This window comes from Camelina sativa, chromosome 11 (assembly GCF_030686135.1).
Source record: "Camelina sativa cultivar CO46 ecotype springtype chromosome 11, ASM3068613v1".
In the NCBI taxonomy this organism is placed as follows: domain Eukaryota; kingdom Viridiplantae; phylum Streptophyta; class Magnoliopsida; order Brassicales; family Brassicaceae; genus Camelina; species Camelina sativa.
The window spans coordinates 8,203,957-8,225,936 of NC_141890.1; the positions used below are offsets into that span (position 1 = coordinate 8,203,957).

Sequence of the window (21,980 nt, forward strand, 5' to 3'; positions counted from 1 at the left end):
TGTGGGGTGTTTATTATGGCCTTCATATTGCTTGGGAGAAGCAAGTGACAAGGCTCGAGTTGGAGGTTGATTCGAAGGCAGTTGTCGGTTTTCTCGAGACAGGGGTTAGCGAGGCTCACCCTTTGTCTTTTCTGGTACGGTTGTGCCACAACTTTATATCTAGGGACTGGTGCGTCCGTATTTTACACACGTATAGAGTGACAAACCGTCTGGCTGATGGTTTGGCAAACTATGCTTTCTCGCTTGAGTTAGGTTTCCATGCTTTCGATGTTGTTTCCAGTTGTCTTATTTCATTATTGTCAGAAGATACTCACGGTTCTATTATCGTTCGTAGTGTTGTTGTTTAATTTATTTTTTTAATAAATTAGGGGAGGCATTGTCTCCCCTTTTCCCACCAAAAAAAGAAAAATACAGAGAGAGAAATAACAATAACAATTAAAATACCATTTACAATTTTGCAATATTTTGTATCTAAGAAAAAACAAAAATATTAAGGTTTTTCTATAATTTGTTGACAACAAATTATTTAGCTTCAACAAATCAAATCGGTCTCAGACTCCAGAGTCTCTCTCTCTGGCTCTCTAAAAGAAAGACAAAAGGAAAAAGAAAAGAATGTTTCCTCGCAATCATCATCATCAACATCTTCGTCTTCTTCTCTGAACGACTTATACACTAGGATTCGCATACAACACACATACACAGAGTTTAAAGACTGTGGTGGACTCTGTTTTTAGAGAAGATGGGAGGTGTGACTTCTTCAATGGCCGCCAAGTTAGCTTTTTTTCCGCCGAATCCGCCGTCGTACAAGCTTATCAGAGATGAGACGACGGAGCTTCTTCTCATGAACCCTTTTCCACATCGAGAAAATGTCGATATTTTGCGGCTGCCCACGCGCCGAGGCACCGAGATCGTGGCCATGTACATCAGGTACCCTATGGCCGTCACTACTCTTCTCTATTCTCATGGTAATGCTGCCGACATCGGTCAGATGTATGAGCTCTTCATCGAGCTTAGTATTCACCTCCGCGTCAATCTTATGGGGTTAGTTCCCTTCTTCTCTCTGTTTCTATCTTTTTTGCCCAGATCAGATTTTTTTTCTTTCTTTCTATATTTATTTAGCTCAGCTCTGCTCTGCTCTGCTTCCTGGGTTTGTGCAAAGTAGTTGATTCAAAGCTTCAAGATGCAAAATTGGCAAAACTTATTGCTGAGATTTGGTCGAGTTTTGGGTTGACTGAAGTGAATTTTAAATTAAGCTTAGGGGATTCGTGATTCATAAATCTACTGAAAAGTTTAGGTTGCTGCTGCACTCATAAAAAATATAGGATTTTACTGGAAGAGTATACTTTAGGGGAGAGTTTTGTCTCTAGGGTTTGTTCTAAATCGGGATCTCTACTACTCCTAGAGACGAAAAAGTAGTTTTTGAGGTTGAGATGTTTGAGTTTTGATTGTTGACATCAAGTAAGTAGTCATGGAAGTTTTTCCATTTCTAGTTCAAGATCTGTATCTTAAAATGAACCTGAATATATAGTAGGATTTTACTTTCATTAAGTTTACAATTTCCATCTTATAACATGGGAAAAATCATTTGAATATGCTGTGGTGTTTTGCAGGTATGACTATTCAGGGTATGGCCAATCATCAGGGAAGGTGAGTTACTACAGATCTCAAAGCTTTCTTTAGTTCTGTGATTCAACTGTTTGGTCCATTTCTACACCGTGAATATAAATACCCTGTTTTGTTGCAGCCCACAGAACAAAATACTTATGCTGATATTGAGGCTGCTTACAAATGTCTTGAAGAGAATTATGGGGCAAAGCAGGAGAATATTATCCTCTATGGTCAATCTGTTGGTAGTGGTCCAACGGTCGATCTAGCTGCGCGTTTGCCTCGACTTAGAGCTTCCATTCTTCATAGTCCAATTCTTTCTGGGCTTAGAGTTATGTATCCTGTTAAGCGAACTTATTGGTTTGACATATACAAGGTAATATACAATACCCTTTTTGATTGCAATACATTATGTTGCTTATAAACATTCTTCCTCCTTGACTTTGTTATTGTTTGGTCTTCTTCAGAACATTGACAAAATTACGCTGGTGAGGTGTCCTGTCCTCGTCATTCATGTAAGTTTCCGAGATCGAAGATTATTCATTGGATAAATTGAGTTAACCAAGTTATAGGCTGAACAGTTTGTCGTGCAAGATCCATTCTTTCTCAGTATTAGTTTTAATTCTGGTGAAAGCTTTTCTGTTGTTGCAGGGAACAGCGGATGATGTGGTTGACTTCTCACACGGGAAGCAGCTTTGGGAACTTTGCCAAGAGAAATATGAACCGCTATGGCTCAAAGGTGGAAACCATTGTGATCTTGAACTCTTTCCAGAATACATTGGCCATCTCAAGAAGTTTGTGTGCGCTGTGGAGAAATCCACATCGAAAAGAAACAGTTCTTTCTCAAGAAGAAGCATGGAAGGGTGTGAACAACCTCCTCGGCATAGTGTAGATGCCCCAAGGAAGAGTAAGGACGGACGAGAAAAACCAAGGAAAAGCGTAGACAGACTAAGGTTTCAGGGATACAAGTTGAGCCACATAGAGAAACCGGAGAAGCTGAAGGTTCCATTTGAGGAAATGGAGAGATCAAGAAGAAGCGTGGACATATACAGAGATAAGTCTCAGCCGATGGAGAGAGCACGTAAGAGCGTTGATTGGTTGGACAGAAGTCGAGCAACGGAATGAAAATGGGGTTTGATGTCAAGATTGTATTTGAGTGTGTCGTTCAATTTATTGGGGTGTGTGATTTGTATTTGTAGTTTGTATGTCAAGTTCAGATACAACAGGAAAATAGATTTAACCAATTCGGTAACTTTCTGACCGTTTCCAACACTACACTTTTGACTGTGTTTTTTTCTCTCGTTGTTCTTGACGTTTTGTTCAAACTTGAAGCATAATATCCTGCAAATCGAAGCTTGGAAGTTGTAAATCAACCAACAATAGTCAATCAATACCTACCGAGTCGATCCACCCCCAGCACGGAATCTTGCATTCAATTTGATATTTGATATAGCCAAGGTGGAAGATGTTCGTATAGGCGATGACTATGTGGATGTGGAACTTTTAAATCCCATCACAGTTCTGATGTGTCGGAGATGACGCAAATGACAAGGCCTTGGAACTTAACGGAAGTAAAGTGGGAGGACGGAGGCTAGTTGTTACTGTTAAGGTTTGGCCAATGGTGAAAATATTGGATTTTCCTTTTGCCTAATAAGATGACTCACGGAGGAGTCAGCTCTGCTCTTTGGTGTTTTCAGATCGTGATACACTGCAACCTTTAACCCTTTTGTTACTTTCTTATATGACTTGTGTGTGGCCCTCTCTGGATGTTGTTTAAGTAAGTCCACTGTCTATGACGTTTGTGTGTGAATGATAAAAGTAAGCTCAATAATCGTTATCTACTACGGCCTGTTTGATTAGGTGATTTTACATCTATTCCAGTGACCGATAATGGTGCCTTGCCTTCCAGGCTTTATATTAAGTACACATCATATATAATACTTCAGCCTTCAGGATAGTAGAATAGGTGCGTGGACAGACTTGATCTATTCCCTGCACTGATGACATGATATGCTATGTAAATGGATGAACATTTCAGTCGCAAAAGGGCTCAATGGTGATATCGGATACGTAATCTTCTCTATGTTCTTTAGATTTAGCTTACTTAACATTCTCATGTGTATTATAACACGCCTATCTAATTCCTTTCCGCTGCGTCAGAAAATATATGCTCAAGAATTTCATACTGTCATGATATCCACCTTGTGAAGACTTACATCATTAGATTATTCATTTCACTTGAATAAGTTTATTGATGTGCTGACTAGGAACAACCATACATGTTACTCATTGGTTATGTAAATCCAAGATAATGTGCAGTCATAGACCTATCAACAGGTATTAGAATATTACCAACCAAATCACCAAAACCTAGCGGACACAACCTTAGCCTTCCTTTACAGTCATTATAGGGAGTCACATCATGCTCCAACTGCCATCTATATATACATTTTTTAAGTCATTTAGCAAATAAACTGGAACCTATTTACAATCATATCATTGACATTAATTATTAATATGTTTTTCATTTAATTAATTAATATTCAGTTTTGATTTTTGAAAACAAGATTTTCTATCCTAATAAAATTTCCAAAACAATTAGAACCATTCCTTTTAACATTAAGTATTAAGTTTATAACTAATTTAATTAATATTAAGTTTCTAATTTTACAAAACAATATTTTCTATATACATATATTTCATAAACAATCGGCCTAATCAATCTTCCTAATATATAAAGCATACAAACCTAAAATACAAAATTATCATGTACTTATATTTTTTTAAAAAAAAAAAATTAAAATACTACTACTATCTGTAAATAAATAAATAAAAACATATTTTTTTTTTGTCAACAACAGATCAGCTCAAACGAGCTAATTGGTAGGAAAATCGTTTACAAACAATACTTGGTGCGGAGATGTACACGCTTGGCGTGCCAAAGAATCCGCCCTCAAATTAGCATTTCTAGGAATTAAAGATAAAGAAAAGGAAGAGAATTCCTCCCTATCAGTCTTGATGTCGTCAATGTACGCCGAGAACGCTGGCCAGTCGGAAGGAGAAGACACCATCTTCACCAAGTCTGAGCAGTCAGTATAAAAAGCTACCTCTCTGAAGTCATGGCCGATCATGCAGCGCATCGCCCAAAGGAACGCTTCAACTTCAGTATGTAATGGAGATAGACTTCGCCTGAAATTCTTGGCACCCAAAAACGGCAACGTTGTCTGGATCGAGATACAACACCAACCAGCACCTGCATACAAATCCCCTGCTTTCCAAGATCCAGTTATGAAGCATCGATATCCTGAAAAGACCGAAGGAAGGGAAACCGTAGGCACCCTAACTGGCAACTCCGAAACTACTGGAAAGGTGGGACTGATCACTAGATCATCCTCTATCTGAGCCTGCTACCATGCTGCAGCTTCACCCTCTGCTACCCTAACAATATCCTCTGGCCTTTCGGCAATATTGTCAAAGACACGTGCATTCCTTGCTTTCCAAATAAACCACATAAGCCAAGGGAAAGCCGCAATATGGGCTCCCGGATTCTGCTGCCCTTAAAAGATGGAAGGAATTAGGTCCCACCGGCACATTTGCTAGCGCCCAAACCTGACGGGCCGGAGGACACACAAAGATGGCATGATTTATTGTCTCCGAATCCGCGCCGCATCGTACATCACAAGCAATACCTCGTCGTCCCAAATTTGCCGAAACCGAAATACAACCAGATAAGACCTGCCACATAAAATGCTGGATCTTAGGTGGGCAACGAGCCCTCCACACACTAGCGAGTAGGGGGGTAATTTCCGGGCCATAACCAGTGGCCGCAAAAGTCCGAACCACGTCATGACGTGCAGTATAATAGCCTGATTTGACTGTATACTTCCCAGTTTTCGTGAAATGCCAACCGAAGGGATCATCCCTTTGGTTACCACCCAACGGAATAGCCCTGATTAATGCAACATCAAGTGGATCAAAATGCTCATTGAGCATATCCAGACGTCAAGAATTATTTTGTCGATCAATTAATTGATTCATTTGAAGAGAAAGGTCCTTTAACGGCCCCTTGCTGGAAGCTGGTCTCGGGAATTGAGCTGGTATCCAAGGATCTGACCATATAGAAATGGTGTCCCCAGAACCAACCCGTTTAATAAGCCCTTTATTAACTAGAGAGTGAGCAGAACATATACTCCTCCATCCATAGGAGGGAGAGTATGACCTAATTGGATCCAACGGATGCGTATTCCTATAATACCTACTTTTGAAAACCCTGGCAAACAAAGACTCTGGAACGTCTATCAGACGCCAAAGTTGCTTGGCCAGTAATGCCGAATTAAAGTCATCCACATTCCTAAAACCAAGACCACCCAACTGTTTGCTAACACATAATTTCTCCCAGGCAAGCCAATGCATGCCCCCTGTCTGACCATTTGTACTCCACCAAAAATTTGCCACTGCACTGGTAAGCTTGGATGTAATTGTTTTTGGTAACCGAAAACAAGACATCACAAACGTTGGCAAACATATCTATAATTATAATATCTGAAGATAAAAACATATCTGAAGATCTCTAATCTTCCTAATTATAATATCTATAATTGATAGACACCAAAGCTTGAAAATTTGAAATCAGTAGCCATTAGATCATTAACACTGCAACCTCTATGAACCTTTTTAGCCAGATCACCAGTTAGCTCCATGAGAGCTATATCAATGTTCATGGCAACATCTTCGACATTAGTAGCATACTTAAAACTATTTTCAAAAAACCTCTGATCTTATAACAATTTGAAAATAGTCTTTTGATTTGGATCAATTATCTCAAACAATATTTATCTCTGTGACTGAATGTAAAATTGATTATGTTTTTCTGGGTGGAAAGACTATTGAGGTAGCTTATAAAGCTAAAAATAAAGCAACAATTGGGAACAAATTTTGTACCAATTTTAAATTTTGAAAGATAATTATTTAAAAGGAACAATATATTCATGTACTATAAAATATTAAATAATCAATTCAGTCAATAAGGTACCAACCATTTATTTAAGTATATAAATGAATAATTACAAAATATTACATATTTTCATATTAATTACAAATCCACACAACAAGTTAACATTCCCTAATACATGAATATAAACCAGTTAGGAAGCATATTTGTAATGAGGAACAATTTATAGCCACAATTCAAACTTTTTTCTACATAACATAAAAGGAGCTTTGAAAGCAAAAACTTATCCATTTGACTAAAGCTAGAAACAATGAGATTCTTGTTACTCAAAGCCATACTAACCAATACATTTTCAATTATAATATATATAACTCCACGACACCGAAGCTTGCAATCCAACAAATAATTCGGAAAGCAAAAACAAAATTACTTTGAAAACATATTGGCTTGAGCTAGGTTGGCACAAATGTGATTCTAATAGAGAATCACGTTAACGGGAAACAAATTACTGATTTATCTGCCTGGTTATTAGGTAAACAGTAAAGACAAGTATTAAAATACCCAATCTTTTTTTGTCCAATCTAGAAATGCAAGATCTGTTATTTTCTATCTGTTTCTCTGGAGGCAAGTATTGAAATGCCCAAAATGTAGTTCTTTGATGTTATGTCATATATTTGGTTTCTTTGATTAGAATGTTATGTGATGTCTTTCAGCCGTATTTTAAAATGAATCTGATTTTAATATCGTAAGCGATGACTACATTGATGTGGATCTTTAGACCTTCCCTATCGACAGGTTGTTAGTGGGGTTTTAAGGGAAAAGAGATAAAAAAATAAATCAGAAAATGGAAAAAAATTGAAGAGCTCCTCTTATATAGTAACCTCAATTTCACATAAGAGATTGTGACATGTCGCTAAATCGTTGGCTCCGTTTAATCTAGAGCAATTTTTTTTTGCCCGATTGTGTTATTTTTCTTCCTCTCCCTCTCTTTCTCTTTGTCGCGAATCTCTCAATCAGATGAGATGGGATCGGTTGGAATCGTAGGAGATTGGAATCGGAGGAAGAGATTGAATCGATTCTCAATTGCTTATAGTCTGATGACTCCAGATGGATTCTTTCTCATTAGCGCAAGCAAAGGTATGATCTTTGATATGGATGATTCTAAGTCTTTGATCAATTTGTATATATAAATCTATGATCTTTATATGTAACTGTGGCTATTTTGGATTATGAATATTATGATTTGCATAGCGGATGTGCTTTGAAGAATTGATTTGGCTGCCTCTTGTTATTTATCGTCTGTTTTGATTTTCTTGACTGATCTAATGGGGAAATTAGGATTGAAGAGTTGTCTACATTGTTGTAAAACTCTAGCGGAGTCGTCTTCTGACTTTTTGGATATTTAGATTCGAACCTGATGTTGAGGAATGAGCAAGGCTTTCTTGATTGTCAAAGTGACAAGTTCTATAAAGGAAGCCATCATGAGTACCTAGTTTGCAGGTTAGTTTCCTTTTTTCGTAGGATGAGAGCAAGAACAGGAAGTGAAAGGAGAATCATATTCTCATATGTCCAAGTAGAACCAATCCATAAGAGTCATGTCCTTATATTATAATTTCTTGTTGACTAAAAAGATTCTAGTGATTATCGTTTCTGTAGGTGTTGAGTTGAAACAGTCATTTGCATTTACTCAAAATGTTGTTCTTTTTAAGAGCTATCAAGATTCCCATTGCTTTGTATCTTTCACGATTATCTTATTAAGATGTGATTGGAAAATCTGAAAGAAAAATGCATTCCAGACAGAGCACATAGACTTTCTACTTAATTTAGTCACAATATGTTTTCTGCGAACATACAGAGAACTAGATTAGTCTTAAACACCTTTGATCTACAACTAGCTTATTTCCATGGGGAGCGACAATTGTCCGAAACTCTTGGTCTACATTCTGGACCTTTTGGTCAAGAACTTTGGCATGAGACGGCATCAGAGCTATCTCCTTGTCTATTGCCACTTTCGCTTCCTTCATCAACACTTCTTGTCTCTGCAATTCAACAATATCTTGTTCACACTTCCTTCTTTTGTTGTCATTCTCTGTGATCTTTTCCTCAACAGCTTTTAACTCTTCCAATCTTTTTGGTGAGTAAAAACTAAAAAAGTATCTGTGTTTTAGTGGCATTAAGAGTCACATTAGTTTCGTTACTCATCTAACCCTCTGGTTTCTCCCTCCGTCACCCGGGGAGAGGAAGATGAAAGTTTTCATTTTTGTTACTTTTCTCTGTATTTTTCCTGAAGTTTTGTGCACTATGTTGTAAATTTCTTGTAAATGTTATGTAGTAAAATACTAAATTAAATTGTTTTTTTCCTCATATAAATGCAATCTTTGATATTCTATACCACTTCTATTCTATTTAAAAATTTTAAATATCAAAAAACAATATTTTAAAAAATAAGAGACCCAAAATTAGAACCTACAATTACCATTGAAGGAGAAAAATTTAATTAACAGATCATGGATTCTTATATTCAAAACAATATACATTTAATTCATTAAAAAATCAAACAGTATTTAACACTTATAAGAACCATTGATAATCTTGCCGAAATGGGCTTGGGCCGAACTTTTAAATCCCCTGATGTGGAGCCGGTTTATGAACCTCCAATCGAAATTTTCTAACCAAATGAGGCGGTCACGAACCGAGTCGGTTTAACTGGTTCAGTAAAAGCCAAAATAGATCACTCGGTCCAATAATCCCGAAACTGAGAGAGACTAATCTTTTTTCTTTTGTCTCTCTGTTGATGCGCAAACGCGAAGAAGAAGATTATCTTCTCAGTCACTTACTCACTGCTGGAACCTAATGGAGTCTTTATCTCTTCCCGTTCTAAATCCTCTATTAGCTTCTCGTTCCAATCTTTACAAAAACCAGAGCTCGAGAATGACCTCTCCACTTAATAATTTCCCCAGAGGATGCAGCACATCCCTTTCCACTGTTCGCCGCCTTGTAAGTTGATCCTTCCTTTCGCTTTTATGGCTTTATATCGTTTTATGTAATGAGGAAGTAAAAAAAACATATATGTGTTGTTGCTTTGTTTAGAGAGTAGGTGTTGTTAGGATGCAAGCTGTTGATGAAGATATTGATCTGAAGCAAATGAGAGACATGGCTGCTGCTAAAAAGCGTTGGGATGGTTTGGTAATAATCTTGAATCAACCCTTATTCACATTTCTCCATCTATATAGATTATAGATGGTTCATGGTTTTCATCAAATTTTGTTGTTTTGCTTTTAGTTAAGGGAAGGAAAAGTGAAGCTTCTTACACCAAGAGAAGCAGGCTATGCTATTTCTCTTTCAAACAAACCTCTTCTTGATGTCCGCCCCTCTAGCGAGCGCAACAAGGTACATTCATAGATGAATTTTGGATTATTAGACTCCTTGCTATCCATAGATGATGATTGTCCACTTTCACCTTTTGAGTTTTCATGTTATTTGCATAGAATTTGATTCATGTATCTCACCTTAGCATGTCACTGTTTCACAGAATATTCCCTTGGGCTATAGTGTTTCACTGAGGTAATTGTTCTTCATCGTTTTTTCCGTTCTCTTTTTTTTTCTCTGAAGGCATGGGTTAAAGGCTCTACCTGGGTTCCTATCTTCGACAATGATGACAACCTTGACGCTGGAACTCTTTCCAAAAAAGTCACCAGTTTTGCTATGGGTACTTCTTCACCATTTTGACCTATTGAATCTAGGGATATCGAATCAACTCCTTTCTTTATCTTTATCTTTGCAATGTATATTATCCTTTAATCCCACCTAGGATAGAGACTGTAACTTGGGATACACCCATTTTAGCGGAGATTTCACCATGTTTTTGCTTCTACAGGGGGATGGTGGAGTGGTGCACCTACATTATCTTTTAATAGGTATGTCTGCGAGATTTAGCTGACCTTCTTGTATGCCTTTTGACATAATTTTTTGCTCCTTGTTTTTATTTCTTTTTTTCGTTTGTAGGCTCTTTTTATCAAAGGTTGAGGAGAAATTCCCAAAAGAAGCAGAGCTGATTGTTGCTTGCCAAAAAGGTTTGAGGTACTTGATACAAGCAACAGGCTTCTTGAATGCTAAGGGACTCACTGCTCCTTACTAAGTAGAATGTTTTAAATATGTTGTTACTTTTATTAAATCATGAATAAGTGGCTGGTTAGGTTCTCTGCCTATGTATTATACTATAAGGGGGGGGGGGGGGGGAGGGAATGGAAGAAGTAATATTATCAAATGGTTTTAGTTTTGTGAAATAAAAATTAGTTTATATTGAGAGTTAGTATAAAGTGAATCACTGGGTTCAGAATGTTGGATGATCCTCATATATACGTGACTCGAAAACTTGTTATTGTCAGATCCTTAGCTGCTTGCGAGCTGCTTCGTAATGCAGGGTATGAGAATCTTTTCTGGGTACAAGGCGGTTTGGAATCCGCTCAAGACGAGGTTATGCAATTGTTTCAAACTTTGTGTTTTGTGCTTTTGGATATTTCAGTTTCATTTTAGAATTGGAAAGTCTACAACATCGATAACTAATTCATTCATTATGTGATAGCAGGATCTAGTCACAGAAGGTGTTCAACCCTTGAAGCTTGCTGGGATTGGAGGTTTTTCAGAGTTCCTTGGGTAAGTATGTCTTTTGCTTCCAAGTCTTATACTCGAAAAGTAATGGTTTGAAAGACAATGAGGAGATAAATGGATAGGCCTTGTATTTGTTTGAAGTGACTGTAAGTCAATGGCCTAGCTATCTTGTACATCATACGCAGGATTTGGCATTGTATTCATGTATCCTCTTTTGTTTGCAGTTGGACAGACCAGCAAAGAGCTCAAGCTGCCAAAGAAGGTTGGGGCTACCGTTTAGTATATACTGCGCGTCTGGTGAGTTTTGTGAATCAAAATCTTTTGTAGATTTTGTAAACCATATTCCTCATGACTGCTGATCTCATGTGATGTCGTCATATATGTAGTTTGGAGTTATTCTCGCAGCCGATGCCTTGTTCGTTGGTGCTCAGCAATTAGGCCATTATATTCAGGAGTTAAGAGGCCATTAGGATATCTCCATCTGGTTTATACTTCTCTTCAAAAGAAACTGTAAATCCTGTTGTGTTGAAAAGAGTAGTTTTTGAAGTATGCTCGAATAGTCGGATTAGTGATAAATAGACATCTTTGATTTCTGAGTATCCGGCGGTAGAATTTGTTACCCTCAAATCACATCTAGCTTCATTCCAATGGTTTGTACTGTACCGTTTATCCTATTGGCTTATTGCATGCACTTGTCAACAAGTCAGCAATGTCCCACAAACACAATTAGAAAAAACCGGTTTACCAGTCTTATAAGTCATAACTCGCAATTAACACATGTATTGCAGTGTTTAAACTTTAATTAAACGGTTTAATTTAAACCAAAGAGACTCCGGTTTATATTCTACTGTAACAGTCATTGTTGACAAAGTAAATACCATAATTTAGAAAAGAAAAAAATGCGGTCAATTAAGTAAAAATAGTTTGGATGGAATATTCGATCCGGGTAAAAAGCGAGGATTAGAAATCTCGAGCGAACTAAGAATGCGTGTCGTTTGAAGATAAATAAGAAGCACTCCTTGTAGTTTCATCGTTTGGAAAGTGGAAGAGCATATTCCTATTCCCCCTATCAATAATTGAGACAGACAACTCAACTCTGGTTAAATCCAGCGCAGTTACAACTAACCCTGGTTACATAGGGTGCTTACACGTGGACGGTGGAGATGTGTTTCTGACTGCTTCTCTATCGCAAATTCGCAAATAGGCTCTCTGGTTAAAAACTAGGGTTAGGACGCTTTTCGATTCTGTTTACCCCCCAAAAAAGCTTTCGTCATCGCCGTTTTGGCTTTCTGAAAAACAATCATCACCGATTATAATTTGTTTTCTTTCTGAGATTATGGAGATGGAGCGCGTGCATGAGTTTCCTCATACTCACATGGATCGTCGTCCCAGGAAGAGAGCGCGTCTCGGTTGGGATGTGTTGCCTTCTGCAACCAAGGTATAATTTTTTTTTTTTATCTCCACCTTGTTTATCCATGGTTCCAATTTTGTGTTTGATTCCTTTGATTTGATTTAAAATTGAAGATGGTTTGATTTTTTTTTTTTTTTTTTTGTCGATTCTTATGGATCTGTGATTTTAGTTTTTTGTTTGTTTAAGAATTATTCACTTTTTGAAGATACCAAATTTTGTGTGATTAGGTTAATATCGTGTGAGAATTAGGTGGTGTTGTACCTGTTCAGATCTATATAAACTTTTGTCTATCCATGAATTATTTTAGATGTCAGTGTGTGGTTAGGTTCAACTTTTTTTTTTTGCTGTGGTATGTTTTGTTTCTAGTTTTTTGTTTGTAGATGGTGAATAAATTTTGATCTGATGGATAATGATTTGTGAATTTGGATGTAGATTTTTGTGTCTTTCCCTCTCCAATGCTATAACTTCTATCAGTTTCACTCAGAACAAATGATTATTTCTCAAGAATAGATAAATTGATGCACTTTGAAAGTACCCTAATTGTTTTGATTTAGAGATTGCCCTTTAGGTATTAAGATACTATAGAATATGACTCAAAACATGTTAGCGTAGAAGGATAGTGGCAGATTTTCATCTGTCTGTTATGGTACATGGATATGTGTAGGCTCAGGTAGGAATGTTTTGTGGGCAAGAGATTGGAAATATATCAAGCTTTGCATCCTCCGGAGCTCCTACAGACAATAGTAGCTCTTCTAGTTGTGTTAAGGCTGTGGCTCGTAATGGTTCGCCCCCATGGCGAGAAGATGACAAGGATGGACATTACCTGTTTGAACTGGGAGATGACTTAACCCCACGCTGTAATCTCACTTTTTCTATTACCAAAGAGCTGTTTTGATAATCCTCAAGCTACCTTAAATATATATATATCTCTAGATTATTTTTTTTCAATGGCTTTTTTTAATAAACTCTAGATGTTGTGGTGAACCTTGTTTAATTTTTTTTTTTATTTCATTATTCTGATTGCTCTGTTCTTTTCTTGTTTCGCAGATAAAATCTATAGCAAAATGGGAGAAGGTATGAATTTTTGGTTGTTGTATGAGTTATCTTATGTTTTTTCACATGTCCCATTGTAGTACTCATATCTTATTCGAACGTTACTTAAATTGTCCTTGTAGGTACCTTTGGTCAAGTGCTAGAATGTTGGGACAGGGAGAGGAAGGAAATGGTGGCTGTCAAGATTGTCCGTGGTGTGAAGAAATACCGCGAGGCTGCTATGATTGAAATTGAAATGCTTCAACAGCTTGGTAAACATGACAAAGGTGGCAATCGGTAAGTTACTTTTCATCATGCATTAGAATCTGATAGAGTCGGACATGGTTTTTCAAATTCTTTTTTTTGCAAAGGTTAAATCAGTTTATTCCTTGCAGTTGTGTACAAATTCGGAACTGGTTTGACTATCGTAACCATATCTGTATTGTAAGTATTTTAGTCAATTTTGTGATGGCTATGATTTTCCCCGGTTTGGGAAATAGTTGGGGTTAAATTTTTTGGATGAATTTAAATGGTTGCAACAGGTATTTGAGAAGCTTGGATCAAGTTTATACGATTTTCTTCGGAAAAACAATTATCGCTCCTTTCCCATTGATCTTGTCCGTGAGATTGGCTGGCAACTCTTGAAATGTGTAGCATGTGTGTAGTCTTTGCAGTCTTTTCAATCAATCTGCATGCTCTTGCATTTTCATCTGAGTTTTGCTTGTTATTGTGATGGTTACCACATAAGTTTCTGAATTTTAGCTCTTTCCGTTTCTTAAGGCATTTTCCTTGTTTATTTTTGTCTGATTTTGCAGTTATGCATGACTTGCGCATGATTCATACCGACCTTAAACCAGAAAATATTCTGTTAGTCTCCTCGGACTATGTGAAAATTCCTGAGTACAAGGTATATTTTGAGTTTACTTGTGTGTGACTTTATTAATGTTGCCAACTAGTTAAGTGCTAAAGGATTTTGTTGTGTTTTTTGTTGCAGGGCTCCCGATTACAAAGGGATCTGTGCTATAAAAGAGTGCCTAAATCAAGTGCAATAAAGGTGATTGATTTTGGTAGCACAACTTATGAGCGTCAGGACCAAACCTACATTGTATCTACGAGACATTATAGGGCACCAGAAGTGATTTTAGGTGAGTTGCTGTTGTAAAATAAGTCATTGAAATCTGTAGATTCTGTTAAACTATATTACAAACTGATGAAGAAACATGGCCTTGTGTGCAGGTCTTGGCTGGAGTTATCCATGTGATGTTTGGAGTATTGGATGTATTATAGTGGAACTGTGCACGGTATGTGTTTGAACCAGTTCATTCTTAATGTTAAATGGGAATTTACTCCTTTTTTTGTGTGTTTTTAATTGAAAGTTTTGAGTTTTGCAGGGAGAAGCATTGTTTCAAACACATGAAAATCTGGAGCATCTAGCGATGATGGAGCGTGTTCTTGGGTCGTTCCCTCAACAAATGTTGAAGAAAGTGGAGTGAGTTGAATAAACCATTTGCCCCGAAGTGATGTATATATGGTCGGGTGTTTAACTATTATTTCTTGTGTTGTGTGATAAAGTCGGCACTCAGAGAAATATGTGAGAAGAGGTCGTTTGGATTGGCCTGATGGGGCCACCTCAAGAGACAGCTTGAAAGCAGTATTGAAGCTTCCTCGGCTTCAGGTTCGTCAAGTGTTGTATATTGAGTTTGATTTGGCGGAGTGATTCTGTGTGTTTACAAATGGTCCTGTATGTGTTGTTGCAGAATCTGATAATGCAACATGTAGACCACTCGGCGGGAGAATTGATAAATATGGTGCAAGGACTTCTTCGATTTGATCCCTCAGAGAGACTAACCGCTCGTGAAGCCTTGAGACATCCTTTTTTCACTAGGAGGAGATGACAGGCTCTTGAGGAGTGTAAATAGAGTAAGATATGTATGATTGTAGTAAAAGCCTTTACAAAAGGTCTTTCCTCCACAACCCCACACGAATTCTGATATCAATTAAACAAAAATGCTTAGATCACTCTTTTTAAAGTGATAGGCAATTGTTTGTCTATCTTGTAAACTTGATTTTTTTTTTAAATTGTAAGTTTTAATTTTCGACCACAAAATTTAAGTAGAGATGCGTTGTTACGACTCTTATTACTTGAAGTATAACACCAAGCAAGCTAAAGTGAATGTACAATATGTCTATGATGCAACAATGATTGAAAAACTTATACTGGATATACAATGTTGTATGAGTAAGTTTGCAATATAAATAAAACTCAGAAAGACCAAAAACTACCATTATCAAAATTTACGGGGAGTTTAGTTGTCGATAAAAAACAGCATGTAGTTTTTGTAAGGAGTAAGAAAACTGCACGGTTTGCACGAAAATTTTCAGTTTCAGATGTTAAGAGTTTTCTTGTTTAGCAGCGTCTCTGCAATTATCCAATTTGCGCCTCTTTTCTCTGATTCCGCTCGTTCCCTTTTCCAATCCTCGCTCCATCGTTTACCATAATGTTTTTGATTTTTTTCCATACGACTTGTGTTTTCTTTCACGATCTATACGCCGAGATCATTGGGTCTACGATGAAGCCATGTGGGTGCTTGTTGTTTGAGCTGTCCCACATGTTGAGGAAGAACACTAATGAGTTGCTGTGGCTGGCTTGTCTTTCTTTGACTGATCAGTTTGTTCACGAGAGGTTGACTGATGAAAGATACCAAGCTGCGGTTATGGAAGCTTGAACAACACATCAATAGCTCAGGAAACATTGATAAGATCACTTGTGTTACTCTGAACCTCTCAGACTGCTCAAGAATCTCTTATGAAGAAGTTCCTAGGCTTACGCTTCTCTCAGGGAGTGGACGTTGTTTGACTCTATGCTTTGTTCCTCATACATTGCGACTAAGTTGAAGAAGACACGAAAGTATTTGTTCTATATAGTATATTTAATCTAGGATATGAATGTTTTTAATGGACCAACAATCAATCTCAGACGACAGACAATGGTGTGAAAAAGACTTCATATACTTGAATTACGCTCCTAAAAGTACTCAAATTTTGTGTCTAAGTGATATGATCCTAAATTACATGGACTCTCTCAATGTTATGAAAACTTCATACATAGATTGCAAGTGCATAGTTTTGTTGCGTTAATGCTTAGAGATCAATCATTGTAAATAAATATTTTATAACATTTTAATAGGTCTAAACATAAGGAGTGAAAAAAAAAACATATGGATTACCAGGTGTGTGTAATGTAATACCAAATTATGGATTGAGATTTAAGTAGGTCTATATGATGAGATGAATGTTTCTTTTAATATTTTTGGCGTTTTTCTTCGCCTTTGCGCATAATTTGATATTTCAACTATGTTTGTGTTGACTACCAAGTAAATATGTCTAAAATTCTTATTTAACCTTTAATATTTAATATTTAATGATGTTTGGTATAAATAGTTGTCCAGCATATAGATACAATGATTCTAATGAGTGATGTTAGTGATCTGACATGGGATACCAAATTTCTGTATTGGTATCTAATTAGGATTCATGCAATGATACATTTTTTTTTATTTTTTTATTTTTTAGCATCGTTCTCCATGCTTAAAAATATTTAATAGGTCAACTATGTTTGTGTCGACTACCAATTAATGACTTTTGAAATTTCTACTTAAACCTTTGTATTTAATGATGTTTGACTTAGATAGTGGCCCAAACAAATGTGGATAAGGTAATCTTGGTGATATGACTTTAGATACCATATTTTCAGATCTTGAATTTGGATAAGGTAATCTAGGTTAAATTTGTATGATGAGATGTTCTTCTTTTCTTATTCTTGAGCATTGTTCTTTGACCCTAAACATAGTTTGATAGATCTACTATGTTTGTGTTGACTACCGAGTAATGGTGTCCAAAATTTATGTTTAATTAGGTTTAATTCGTACAATCATACGTTTATTTATTTATTTTTGAGCATCGTTCTTCACGCCTGAAGATAGTTTCATAGGTCAACTATGTTTGTGTCGACTACCGAGTAATGACGTTCAAAATTTCTACTTAAACCTTTGTATTTAGTGATGTTTGACTTAGATAGTGGCCCAAACATATGGACAAGGTAATCCTAATGAGTGATGTGTGGTGATATGACTTTAAATACCATATTTTCAGATCTTGATCTAACTAGGTTAAATTTGTATGATGAGACGTTTTTTTTTTCTTATTCTTGAGGATTGTTCTTTACGCCTAAACATAGTTTCATAGATCTGTTATGTTTGTGTTGACTACCTAGTAATGGTGTCCCAAAATTTATGTTCAAATCTTTGCATTTAATGATATTTGACTTTAATAGTGTTCTAAACAAATAATTTTTGTTTTATTTAGCATTGTTCCTTTTGCCTGATCATCGTTCTTCGTGTTGACTATCGAGTAATATTGTTCAAATTTTTTATTTTAATATAGCTATGTCGATCAGCTTAAATAATGACGTAAATTTAAATATATTTAATTAAAAATTTTACTTGTAATTTGGTAATTTCGTAAAAAAATTTAATTTACTTAATTTAAATATAGTTTTGGTAATTTGGATTATAAATGACACCCTGGAACCTTAGCACCACAGAAAAAAAAATGAATGATAACTAAAAGAACTCAAGACTGATTTTTCATTCCCTCGTCATGTTCAGGAAACATCGCTCCTCAGCTGAAGATAATAGAGACAAATGTAGCTTTAATGAACACATGACTCACTTTTCCCTATTTCCACAAAATCTTTAATGGGTAATCTCTCTCTGTCTCTCTCACACAATTTGGCTTAACTGCTAAGCGAAACATTGTCTTTCGCGCATTACTTATTTTATGATGGCGAAAGATCACACACTATATAAAGACTTAACATGCACCCAATTTTTTTCATCAAAAAAGAATATTACTCTTACCAAAATTTCAAAATTCAACGATGGCCATCCACATTCTCCTCTTCGCCTCACTTCTCATATTATCATTCATTCTTTTCTTATTCTTAAGCATTATTCTTTACGCCTAAACATAGTTTGATAGATCTACTATGTTTGTGTTGACTACCAAGTCATAATGTCCAAAAAATATGTTTAATTAGGTGTAATTCGTACAATGATACGTTTATTTATTTATTTTTGAGCATCGTTCTTCATGTCTGAAGATAGTTTTATAGGTCAACTATGTTTGTGTCGACTACCGAGTAATGGCATTCAAAATTCCTACTTAAACCTTTGTATTTAATGATGTTTGACTGAGATAGTGGCCCAAACATATGGATAAGGTAATCCTAATAAGTGATGTGTGATGATATGACTTTAAATATTATATTTTCAGATCTTGGTCTAACTAGGTTAAATTTGTATGATGAGACATTTTTCTTTTCTTATTCTTGAGCATTGTTCTTTACGCCTAAACATAGTTTGATAGAGCACTTATGTTTGTTTTGACTACCGAGTAATGGTGTCCCAAAATTTATGTTCAAATCTTTGCATTTAATAATATTTGACTTAAATAGTGTGCCAAACAAATAATTTTTGTTTTATTTAGCATCGTTTTTTGTGCATGATCATCGTTCTTCGTGTTGACTACCGAGTAATAAAATCCAAAATTTCTATTTTAACCTAGATGTGTCGATCAGGTTAAATAATGACGTAAATTTAAATATATTTAATCAAAATGTTTATTTGTTCTCTCACATTCCTTATAATTGTTTTGGTAATTTGGATTACAAATGACACCTTGGAACCTTAGCACAACAGGAAAAAAAAAAGGAATGATAACAAAGAGAACTCAAGACGGACTTTTCATCCCCTCGTCATGTTTAGGAAACATCGCTCCTCAGCTGAAGACAATAGAGACAAATGTAGGCTTAATGAACACATGACTCACTTTTCCCTATTTCCACAAAATCTTTAATGGGTAATCTCTCTCTGTCTCTCTCACACAATTTGGCTTAACTGCTAGTGAAACATTGTCTTTCTCGCATTTCTTACTTTATGATAGCCAAAGATCACACACTATATAAAGACTTAACATGCACCTAGTTTTTTTTCATCAAAAAAGCATATTCCTCTTACCAAAATTTCAAAATTTAACGATGGCCCTCCACACTCTCCTCTTCGCCTCACTTCTCATATTATCATTCACTCTTTACTTATTCTTAAGCATTGTTCTTTACGCCTAAACATAGTTTGATAGATCTACTATGCTTGTGTTGACTACCGAGTTATACTGTCCAAAGTTTATGTTTAATTAGGTGTAATTCGTACAATGATACATGTATTTATTTATTTTTGAGCATCATTCTTCACATGTGAAGATAGTTTTATAGGTCAACTATGTTTGCGTCGACTACCAAGTAATGACGTTTGAAATTTTTACTTAAACCTTTGTATTTAATGATGTTTGACCGAGATAGTGGCCCAAACATATGGATAAGGTAATCCTAATGAATGATGTGTAATGATATGACTTTAAATACCATATTTTCAGATCTTGATCTTACTAGGTTAAATTTGTATGATGAGACGTTTTTCTTTTCTTATTCTTGAGCATTGTTCTTTATGCCTAAACATAGTTTGATAGATCAGTTATGTTTGTTTTGTGAGTAATAGAGTCCCAAAATTTATGTTCAAATCTTTGCATTTAATGATATTTGACTTAAATAGTGTTCCAAACAAATAATTTTTGTTTTATTTAGCATCGTTATTTGTGTTTGATCATCGTTCTTCGTGTTGACTACCGAGTAATAGTGTCCAAAATTTCTATTTTAACCTAGTTGTGTCGATCAGCTTAAATAGTGATGTAAATTTAAATATATTGAATTAAAATTTTTACTTGTTCTCTCACATTTCTTATAATTTTTTTGGTAATTTGGATTACAAATGACACATTGGAACCTTAGCACAACAGAAAAAAAAAATGAATGATAACAAAGAGAACTCAAGACGGACTTTTCATCCCTTCGTCATGTTTAGGAAATATCGCTCTCTCTCTCTTAAACAATTTGGCTTAACTGCTAGTGAAACATTGTCTTTCTCGCATTACTTATTTTATGATAGCCAAAGATCACACACTATATAAAGACTTAACATGCACCCAGTTTTTTTTTATCAAAAAAGCATAGTCCTCTTACCAAAATTTTAAAATTCAATGATGGCTATCCACACTCTCCTCTTCGCCTAACTTCTCATATTATCATTTATTCTTTACTTATTCTTAAGCATTGTTCTTTACGCCTAAACATAGTTTGATAGATCTACTATGTTTGTGTTGACTACCGAGTAATAGTGTCCAAATTTATGTTTAATTAGGTGTAATTCGTACAATGATACGTTTATTTTTTTATTTTTGAGCATCGTTCTTCACGTCTGAAGATAGTTTTTCAGGTCAACTATGTTTGTGTCGACTACCGAGTAGTGACGTTTGAAATTTTTACTTAAACCTTTGTATTTACTGATGTTTGACAGAGATATTGGCCCAAAAATATGGATAAGGTAATCCTAATGAATGATGTGTGGTGATATGACTTTAAATACCATATTTTCAGATGTTGATCTAACTTGGTTAAATTTGTATGATGAGATGTTTTTCTTTTCTTATTCTTGAGCATTGTTCTTTACGACTAAACATAGTTTGATAGATCAGTTATGTTTGTTTTGACTACCGTGTAATGGTGTCCCAAAATTTATGTTCAAATCTTTGCATTTAATGATATTTGACTTAAATAGTGTTCCAAACAAATAATTTTTGTTTTATTTAGCATCGTTCTTTGTGTTGACTACCGAGTAATAATGTCCAAAATTTCTATTTTAACCTAGCTTTGTCGATCAGCTTAAATAATGACGTAAATTTAAAAATATTTCATTAAAATTTTTATTTCTTCTCTCACATTCTTTATAATTGTTTTCGTAATTTGGATTACAAATGACACCTTGGAACCTTAGCACAAAAAAAAAATGAATGATAACAAAGAGAACTCAAGACAGAGTTTTCATCCCCTCGTTATAGGAAACTTCGCTCCTTAGCTGAAGACAATAGAGACAAATTTAGCCTTAAAGAACACATGACTCACTTTTCCTCATTTCCTCAAAATCTTCAAAGGGTAATCTCTCTCTCACTCAATTTGGCTTAACTGCTGAGCGAAACATTGTCTTTCTCGCATCACTTATTTTATGATGGCCAAAGATCACACACTATATAAAGACTTAACATGCACCCAGTTTTTTTTAATCAAAAAAGCATATTCCTCTTACCAAAATTTCAAAATTCAACGATGATCATCCACACTCTCCTCTTTGCCTCACTTCTCATATTCTCATTCATCGAGTCGAGCCGTGGAGATTCACTCGAGGTTACCGCTAAACCCTT

At 35.7% G+C, this 21,980-nt stretch overlaps 3 protein-coding genes across 6 annotated transcripts; all 3 read left to right on the plus strand.

Moving 5' to 3' along the window:
* Positions 1-457: 457 nt before the first annotated feature.
* LOC104722504 (uncharacterized) lies at positions 458-2,877 on the plus strand. Its single transcript, XM_010440670.3, has 5 exons — positions 458-1,041; positions 1,611-1,647; positions 1,745-1,981; positions 2,073-2,120; positions 2,257-2,877. The coding sequence occupies exons 1-5, from the start codon at positions 740-742 to the stop codon at positions 2,728-2,730; spliced, it is 1,098 nt and encodes a 365-aa protein (XP_010438972.1). The 5' UTR covers positions 458-739; the 3' UTR covers positions 2,731-2,877.
* Positions 2,878-9,234: 6,357 nt separating this feature from the next.
* On the plus strand, positions 9,235-11,766 carry LOC104722505 (rhodanese-like domain-containing protein 11, chloroplastic). Its single transcript, XM_010440671.3, has 10 exons — positions 9,235-9,553; positions 9,647-9,742; positions 9,839-9,946; positions 10,169-10,265; positions 10,434-10,473; positions 10,562-10,636; positions 10,945-11,032; positions 11,145-11,212; positions 11,392-11,464; positions 11,554-11,766. The coding sequence occupies exons 1-10, from the start codon at positions 9,410-9,412 to the stop codon at positions 11,635-11,637; spliced, it is 873 nt and encodes a 290-aa protein (XP_010438973.1). The 5' UTR covers positions 9,235-9,409; the 3' UTR covers positions 11,638-11,766.
* A 534-nt stretch (positions 11,767-12,300) lies between these two features.
* LOC104722506 (serine/threonine-protein kinase AFC2) lies at positions 12,301-15,717 on the plus strand. 4 transcript variants are annotated; one of them, XM_010440672.3, is made up of 12 exons: positions 12,301-12,605; positions 13,243-13,435; positions 13,626-13,652; positions 13,754-13,907; positions 14,006-14,054; positions 14,153-14,267; positions 14,426-14,517; positions 14,605-14,755; positions 14,847-14,911; positions 15,002-15,099; positions 15,183-15,285; positions 15,368-15,717. In XM_010440672.3, the coding sequence occupies exons 1-12, from the start codon at positions 12,504-12,506 to the stop codon at positions 15,503-15,505; spliced, it is 1,287 nt and encodes a 428-aa protein (XP_010438974.1). In that variant the 5' UTR covers positions 12,301-12,503; the 3' UTR covers positions 15,506-15,717. The 4 variants fall into 4 exon arrangements, with proteins under 4 accessions (XP_010438974.1, XP_010438975.1, XP_087331319.1 ...); XM_010440673.3 differs by lacking the exon at positions 13,243-13,435 and having other exon boundaries at positions 12,345-12,605; XM_087475192.1 differs by lacking the exons at positions 14,006-14,054; positions 14,153-14,267 and having other exon boundaries at positions 12,377-12,605.
* Positions 15,718-21,980: the final 6,263 nt, after the last annotated feature.